A 9,505-nucleotide genomic window follows, 5' to 3' on the forward strand; every position below is an offset into this window, starting at 1 on the left:
AGTCATTTTGAATGTTTTGTTTCAAAATAATTTATTGTTTACATAGATGCTTTTTTTTAGGGTCTAGAAATAGATAATTAAACGTACAGACAAATTCTAATTTAATTTCAGTTCAAATATTTCGTGATAAACCTGTTCGCAATAAAATATTATAACTATTCAATAAATCTTTTTATAAACGCAAAAGATTTTTGTCTTTCGGTAACCAGTGGGCAAGGCATATAAATTTGTATGCATTGAATGCGAATCTGAAAGTTGTTTTTCGTCATCACCCATCATTTTCGTAGAGTTTTGGCAAAAGTAAAATTTTCAGGCTCAACAACTTTGTTAGCTCTGACCGTAAAAACTACACGAATGTAATTCCTATACACGAGGATTCTGTACATTCGCCTATAATGTAGCGGTTTACTTTTTAATAATATTGTAAACATTTAAACATCTTTAAACAATGTTTCAATATTTAAAAATGCTGTTAATGTTCTCGCCAATGTTATCGAACATTTTTCAATTTAGTTTGAAAATAAAATATCTGAATCACAGTCTGACTACGTCAAAGTTATACAGAATTACAATTAAATTACTCATGGAAATATAATTACATTGTAATTCAATTACATTAATTACGAATTGTAATGTAATAAATAAATAAATTAAATTATTATTACTAATTACAATGTTATTATTATTTATTCGACACGTTGTATCGAATAATAATTAATAAATAATTAAACGATTTTTAATAAGCAACAATTGAAATTGTTCTCACAAATAAAAACTAATTTTTATTATTATAAATATATTTTATTTAGTTCCATATAAATAATAAATAATTATTTTTATCTCTCATTTAAACTTCCAAATAACAAATAATTTGGTATTTAAGTAATCACTTAAATGACGCCCAGCACTGAATATCCCGATAATAAAAGTCCTAGTATAAACACGAAACAAGGGTAGAAAAAAGCATGTACAGTTGCCTACAATAGTGTCCGTGCACCTTTTAAAACACAATAACTTTTTTAAAATTGGACCAAGTGACTCGAACTTTCTTCTAGATGATAGAGGGAGTAGTATATACTAAACGATGACTAAAATGCTGTTTTTTAATTTTGTTCTTATGTACTTGAAATGTCAAAAAAAGATGAAAACTCTCGCTTTTTAACTTTTTAGAGATCTTCGAGAGAGTAGATCTTGGTAACTTATATGTATGCTGAAAATTTCAGCGAAATCGGTTAACGTTGTTATCAGTTACAACAAATTAAAGATGGCAAACCGATTTCGACCACATTTGCAACACACATTTAAGTTACCGAGATCTACGAAAGGCATTTTCTAAATTTTTCTTATATGCTTAGATAAAAAATTTGAAAAACGGGAGTTCTTTATTTCTCTTTTTGTCATTCTAAATAATAACAAAATTTTAAAAAGTATTTTTAGTCATTGTCTAGTAGACTAGTTCCTCCATTATCTAAAAGAAAATTCAAGATATTAGGCCCAGTCTTATAAAAAAATTATTACATTTCGAAAGGTATACGAACATTTTTGTGGGACACTGTACAAAAGATAGCGTCACGTACGAATGACGACGAGGAGCAGAAAATACGCAGATGGAAAATACAAAAAATGAGTACACGAAAGAAAAACTTAAAAATACATCTCACGTCTTCAAAGTTCTGGGCTGTAATTTGAAGAACTGCGTTTCAATTACATTTTACTCCAATTACACTCGTGATTAAAATAATTAATAATTTAATTAACTGAAAACTTTGAATTACGTAACTGAATTACAATGTAGTTGAATTACTATGTGATTCAATTACGTAATTGAATTACAGTGTAATTGAATTAGCACAACTCTGCAGTACAGCATTTTTCTCTAGAAACCGTAAACAAAAATTAGGGTACAGGTTTTATTTGCATCACTATCAGACGGTGTGGTTCGATTATGCATCAGATTCTTAATTCCCAAAATAAACTGAAAAATGTCCGAGAAAAATTGAAGACTCTGTTCGTGGATTAGTGTGCTGAAATATTAGAAAAGTATATACAGTGGGCCACAAAAGTGTTCGTACACCTTTTAAAACGCAATAACTTTTTTAAAACTGAACTAACTCACTTGAATTTTTTTTAAATGATAGAGGGACTAGTCTACTAGACGTTGATTGAAATGTTCCTTTTCTTAATATTGGTATTACTTGGAATGATAAAAAAATTTTAAACACGTCTTTCGTAGATCTCAGTAACTTATATGCATATTGAAAATTTTATCGAAATCGGTTCACGTTGTTATGAGTTTTTTGTTATGAGTCGCAGTTTCATCACGATTTTGATCAAAAACTATAAGAAATCTGCAATCTTTTAAATCCTTCAACGCCTGTCGCTCGACTCTGGGTTAACCGATTTCGATCAAATTTTGAGCACGCATATAAATTACTGAGATTTACAAAAGGCATTTTTTTAAATTTTCGTTGAAATAAAAGGTACAAATAAAAAAGTTAAAAAACAAGGGTTTCTGATTTTTTCTTTTCATTTCAAGTAATAGCAAAATTTAAAAAAAAGCTTTTTAGTCATCGTCTAGTAGACTAGTCCCTCTATCATCTAAAAAAAATGCAGGTCATTTGGTTCAGTTTTGAGAAAGTTATTGCGTTTTCAAAGGAGTACGAACACTTTTATGGCCCACTGTACGTATATAAAGTGACTCGCAAAGTTTCGAAACAGGTAATAACTTTTTTAAAGAATCAAATGACTTGAATTCGTCTTAGTTATTAGAGAGGGACTAGTTGACTACAATATTTAAAACATTTTTGCAACCATTGCAATTAGTTGAAATTACAAAAATAGATGAAAGGTCAAAATCGTTTGGCGTTGTTATGAACTAAAATCAATTAAAGGTTGCAAAAATCACTGTTTTCCACGTTTTTGGACAATTTCGACCGATAGCTGTAATAAAGCAATATTGTCAGAATTTTTATCTTTTTCTCGTAATTTCAAATACTTATGAATACTTTTTACACGAATTGTAAGAATCATTAGTACAGCTATTACGGCTAAAGCAGAACAAACGGTTAAATTTGAAAATTGGACTTAAAAACTTAAGACTCTAAAAAACTGAGGACGATGCAAAAGGACGATATTTTCCTACTGATTACAAAAACAAAAAAGCAGTGTTAAATAGTCTCGTCTTTTTAATCTGTTCCAAAATTCCACGAAACAACATCTCACTTCGAATGCCGAAGCCCAAATCGAAATCATCGATTTTATTACAACTTAAAAGTGTTATCGTTTAATATTCGTTTTACTGTTCGGCAGATTGACGTTTCTAGATAATGGAATGAATAGACTGCGGAAGTTTATGCAAAATTTATATGCCGAAATATGCAAAACATATGCAAAATTAATATAGAATATATTCAGGAATATGAAATATAGATGCTGAAACCACAATAACTATATGCAAATTGTATTATTATCTGCACTATTTTTGTTACTTACTATTGTTACTACTACTACTACTACTGTACTTGCTACTATTTATCGTAATTTGCATCACAATGTATTACGAATTTTTTTCTCTATTCTAGTCATTTAATTACTGACAATTATCAGATAAAATTAATTTAATGTTCTTTCAACATCACAGGATGTGATAGAGAAGCATACATCTGCTTTTTTCAATATCGTGCTGATACATTATCTAGACTTGCAGTCGTTTCATCACTTAAGATGTTACTAAATTTGAAAATATTCCAAATCCAAGATTTATTTTTGGGAGATGTTTATATTTTTCTTTTACTTTTTCTCTACAAGAAGTGAACTTGGTATAGCATAGTAATCAAATTTGAAACTACGTGAATTGAATCATTTAACTTTCATGTGTTCGAGTCTAATCTCATTATAGCATCTGGTCAAATGCTGAAGTCCAAGCCCCAATGAAAGCCAAGTCGTCAAGAAGATTTTCATCCTTGAAAATATCTTGTGTTGCTCTATAATACTGAGTTAGGAATTTAAAAAATAGTGTTTTTGGGAGATTTCTTTCTCAAAATTTTTAATAAAGTGCTTTTCTTTTTTCAACCGATGTTCCTTTATTTGAAAAATCAGGCTTTGTATTACTAAATGTACTTTTTTCATTTAAAAGTATGCAAAAATGTGTAAGTTATGGCAGCTCTCATGAGTGCTTTCCGAAAAAAAACATACTTCGCGGTGATCACCTTCATTCGGTTATCTGAAATCATGTGTACGAAAAATATTTCTTTAGTTGATAGTCTAAAGTCCTTGAACGAAGGATTTTTCGAAATATTGATTTTCGACAAGATGGCACGCGCTCAAAGTGAAAGTTGTAATTTTTTATGAAAAATAGATATTTTTTAGACTATAAAAACCAAAATACTAAACAGAAAAAAAATCCTCCGTTTAAGGACAAGTTTTTTATGTGTAAAAAAGGCTGCAAAAATTTCGTCCAAATCGATGCAGTACTTTTTGATACATCGTGACCACCGATATTAAAAATACAGTTTCGAGAAAAACGTGTTTAAAGTTTAACTTATGTTTATTATTCACTCATATTATTCAATCACATGGAATATCCAGGCTCATATTGGTCATCTTTTGCTGAAACACTAGCCTCCAAAACATTTATCTATTGTTGACAAATACAAGTCCACATGTATTGTCGGTTGGACATTTTATTTCTCCGTCACATACCTTACACTCCGCAAGCGTTGAAATTATTGCAATAGCTGTAACAAAACTGATCATTCGATAAATGAAAACTTAATTATCTCGTATAGAATTAAAGGCTCAGTTAATCTTAATTATCTGAATGAAACAATATGAAAGATAGTTACTTCTTTGGTAGTATGAATATGTCTTGCGTAAAACATTGCCGCCTCTAATCATGTTCCCAATTTGTTAGAATCTGATCAACCGAATATATATGAAATATGCAGAGATAAGACATATACAGAGTGTCATGAATTGGTAGTACAACCGGATAGTGGCTGATTCTACGTTAAAAGAAGATGTGTCAAGTTCGCGTGGCTTGTAGTATGACGGGAAGTAGAATCGCCACTTGATTCCTATTCAATAGTATTATTTTTTCAGCCTAAGTTTTTTCGAGAAAACGAAGCTGTGAATAAAACAAATTTAGTCTTTATTATCACTTATTTTTTCAAATAGAATCAACGCCTATCAGGTTGTACCACCAATTACACGACACCCTGTATATTGAAAAAATATGTAATACACAAAACATGTGCAATATGCAAAAATACTCTAATGATAAAACAAACTGTCCAAGTCACATAAATTTTTCTCTTTCGTATAAACATATGCATTTGCATAAACATCTGCAGTCTATTAATGAACTACAAAATACAACCCCTGACAAATAGTATTCTTTTAAAACGCAATACATTTTTTCAAACTGGTCTAAGTGACTTGAATCCTTCTTTAAGTGTTAAAGGTGACTAATTCACGATACAACGACTAGCATACTCTTTCTTAAATCTGCCATTACTTGAAATGACAACAAAAGATAAAACAACACTCGTTTATTAACTTCTTCATCTGAACCATGCGTTTTATACATCCCTGTAACTTATATACAAATTGAAAATTTCATTGAAATCGGTTGATGCATAGTCAAGTTACAACCACTGAAAAGTAAAAAATTACCTGTTTTTGGTTTAAGTTCGTAAAGAACTGCGATTTTCACAATTTTCAATTGTTTGTAGCTCATAACAACGTCAACCAATTTCGATGAAATTTTCAATATGCATATAAGTTACCTAGATCTACGAAACTCATTTTTTAAATTTTCGTTCCAGGTACAAATAAAAAACAAGTGTTTCTTATTTTTTTGTCTCATTCCAAACAATGCCAAAATTAACAAGAAGTATTTTATTCATTGCACATTAAACTAGTCTCTTGAACATTTAAAAGAAATTCAAATCATTTAGTGAAGTTTTAAAGAGGTTATTGCATTTTAAAAGGTGATCGAATACTTTTTTCCAAGGGTTATATTTATTTTATATGCATAAAAAATAATACGAATAAAATAATAAAGTGTGAGCATATACCTATTATGGTATAGTGTTTTCATACGATGTCCCTGTATTTCATATTCAATGACCCTAATCGGGAACGCTCTTTTGAAATATCTGTTCCAATTTAAAGACATTGAGTATGAAACACGGATGCCAACTGTTCCATAAATGAAAAATGAAAAAATTGAAGTACACAACGTGGAACAGTATGTTCATGCTTAAAACCACCTCTATTCGAATAAATATATTTTTTATAGTTGATTGTTACCTAATTATATTTGCGTACGTGAATTTATAAAAGAGAAATATTCAAAAACATGAGTAGAATTTGTACATCCACTTTCGTATGTCTTATCTATTTTTTATTGTATTATTTGTGCTACTGTTTCAAATAGGGGTCACAATTGAGCGTTGTTTCACAACAGGTACTATAACCTTACCACCTAGTGTTTCATCCAATGAAAATAAGTCAGAAAATAAAAGTGTAAGATCTGTATACTTGACTATCTTAAAATGTTCATAACAGAACGTAGTTTGCAAAACTATATTCAATTTTAACTAAATAATAAATAATAAATAAATCAATTTGTTATTAAAATTAAGACTAAAAATGTACCATTGAAGTACTTGCACTATTTCAAACACGAGTCCCTTGGAAGCTATTTGTTTTTTTATTTAGATTTTTACAGGGTGCGTTTAGTATTATAAGATCTTCGAACTGCAAAAAAGGTTTTTATGAAATAATCTAAATTTATCCTAATTTTGTATCTTTAACTTTTTTCATCTTTGATACGAGTTTTAAAAAAGGTACTAAAAGATACCCCCATGAAATTTTATACATTGATTGGTGGCATATTAAACTTTAAATTCGTGTTGCTTTAATTAATTCATATTTGTCCAAAATGGAGAAATGTGTCCAATTTTATTCTTATGAATTATGTATTTAGAATTACAATTGTTTAAAAATTTACAATCTTTGAATCATGCATTAAAAAAGGTTCCCAAAGGTATCTTTTTATGATTTTGTATCATATTAATTTAGGACACGTTATATTTGATATTACAGTGGACCTTCAGTGCATAAATATGCACAAATGTTAAATATAGTAGAGATTTATTTTGACGTTTAGACGCTCAATATACATCATTTTCAATTGTTTATACGATATCCGCCAAAGTCCCGATTCCTCGACGCTTTCAATCGTAAAAAAGCAGTTAAAGTTCATTTCCCACTGTACTTGTACACATTCTACTTATTACACTTATAGTATTCTGTAATAGTAGTTTTGTTACTTTACCATAATTTTTTCGTTAAAATGGAAGAATACTTTTTATTTAATAAAAAGACATCTCGAATTTTTTTAAGCGAAATGGCATTTTTGTATTTAACAATAAATTCACCTTCGCATTTTATTTAAAAAAAAGTATTACGATACATCACTCGAAAATTAAGAGTTTGATAGTTTTAACTTTTTTTCCCGAACGCTGGTATACTAGAAACAATGTGGCGACCTACCTAACGCGTTTGATTCGGTTCAGAAAATGTTTCCGAGGTCCGAAATCTTCAACAGCTTCTCAATAGACAGGCTCTTTAGGTTATTTAACACTGAGAAAAAGGAGCTCGAGCTGAGAGAGGTTAACCTCTTTGAAACGCGTGCCAATTTAGTAGCAATTGTCGCCCGAGCAGAAGTGTCTCTAGTGTCTTTGTTTTTCCTTTTCTTCTTGTACCGTGGGTTCCAGAGGAGGACCGGAGGAACTGTAACCTGCGGACTAACGGGACCAAGACAGCCGGAGGTTTGGGTTAAAGCTGGAACCAAGACTACTCTCCACTGCCGAGGCGCATTCGACCGGGCCGTTGGGACGACCAAGTCGAAATGAGATAGGGCGAGAGAATCGGGACGGAGGGGAAAGATTGCCGGAGGAGCAAGCTGAAGACGGGTATCAAGATTGCACGGTCTATAAGGGAATATTAGATCGCTGCGGATGAAATGTCGGATTTTTACCGCGACGAATTGCGTCGCTTTTTACGACGACGCCACGGGAATTACTAGAACTATTCTTTCTTCCTTTCTTCCCTTCTTTCACTCTTTCTTCCTCTCTGTCTGTCTCTCTCTTTCTCTCTCTCTCTCTCTCTTTCTCTCTCTCTCTCTTTCTCTCTCTCTCTCTCTCTCTCTCTCTCCTTCCTCCTCTTTCATACAGTCGAGCACTCGTGGCGAGAACACATTTCCGCCATGAGGTGTCGTCTAACCGGAGTACGCTCAAAACTTTCTACTTCGAATGTAACAAGAAATGTCCAAGCATTTAATGGAAACCGAATTTGTTTCTGTCTACAGCACCAGCGCGTTTTTACGTTGGGCAATCGAGGTTATGTCCGGATAGCACGGGTCCTCTAACTGTCGGTTCAGTTCGAATTCTCGTTCACAGATGCCGAAAGTGACGCCGGCAATATTTTAACCAGAGACGGGACTGCCTCCTTGAGCTTTCACGCTTTCCAAGCTAACGCGATTTTCAACGAGCGAAGTCGCTTAATCCGTTTCTTCGAAGTTACTTTACCCGCGTTCTCGAATAAGATACAGGCGAATTTTTCACGGCCATTTCTGCGGTGGACAATTTACACGAATTCGTCGAGTAGCCGGCCACTCCGTATTGAACAGCGCGGATGTGTATGTTATTCGATTGAGTTAGCGGTAGAGTGGTTTAAAGTTATACGAAATCCGTACGGTTAAATTTACATCGCACAGTCTTCACGCAGCACAGCGTTTCGAGCTCGGACACACAATGATAGAGGTTGGATTCATTGAAACGAAAAGGGATAGACGCGCATCGATAGGCTGCCGCGACTGGGAAAGCAAACGCGCAAGGAAAAAGATTTTATTTCCAGTAATTGTCGTCGTGCTTTTATAATTACAGCACCACTATATATCTGAGATTCTTCTGATTAAAATGAGTCCACACACGACGGCAATCGAACGTCGTTTATCAAAAAGCTTATTATTATAAATTGCTTATTAATTAATTCGAGGAGGGCGTAATTTAATCCGATATACATGGTGTTTGAGCTCATTTTAATCAGAAAAATCCCAGCTATTCATCGATGTTACGATAACAAACGCAAGGCAAACTAAAAATGACAATTTGCCAAACCACGATCGTCGTTGCTCTTACATTGTCGTGCCGTACTCGAGTCATTTTTTGCTAGGACAAAATGTTCCGCATGCGAGAATTTCCACGCTGGTTCCCGACACGATGTAAATTTAACCGTGCGCCACTGTATAGTCTGGATCGCGCGCGGCAGGGGTCCATCGCAGCGAATGAGCCACATTAGTATCTGTCTCCGCGAGCGAACGTACCTTTCTACGTTTCACGAGCGAAAGACAGAAAGGGATCTCCCGTAGACCGGAGCTGCCTGATTTCAAAAGAACGCCGTTTCGTAGTTTCTTTGTGACAGAGGATGACGAGCG

At 32.8% G+C, this 9,505-nt stretch overlaps 1 protein-coding gene across 2 annotated transcripts in view; it reads left to right on the forward strand.

Annotated features, from left to right (window-relative positions):
• Positions 1 to 8,218, forward strand: part of LOC117220144 (potassium voltage-gated channel protein Shaw) — a 419,368-nt gene extending 411,150 nt beyond the window's left edge. For both annotated transcript variants that reach the window (XM_076527542.1, XM_076527543.1), the window contains one exon: positions 7,785 to 8,218. In XM_076527542.1, the coding sequence (XP_076383657.1) occupies positions 7,785 to 7,849 (65 nt within the window). In that variant the 3' untranslated portion in view covers positions 7,850 to 8,218. The remainder of the gene's footprint in view (positions 1 to 7,784) is intronic.
• The last annotated feature ends 1,287 nt before the right edge of the window (positions 8,219 to 9,505 follow it).

The sequence above is a fragment of the Megalopta genalis genome, unplaced genomic scaffold, assembly GCF_051020955.1.
Source record: "Megalopta genalis isolate 19385.01 unplaced genomic scaffold, iyMegGena1_principal scaffold0026, whole genome shotgun sequence".
Classification (NCBI taxonomy): Eukaryota; Metazoa; Arthropoda; class Insecta; order Hymenoptera; family Halictidae; genus Megalopta; species Megalopta genalis.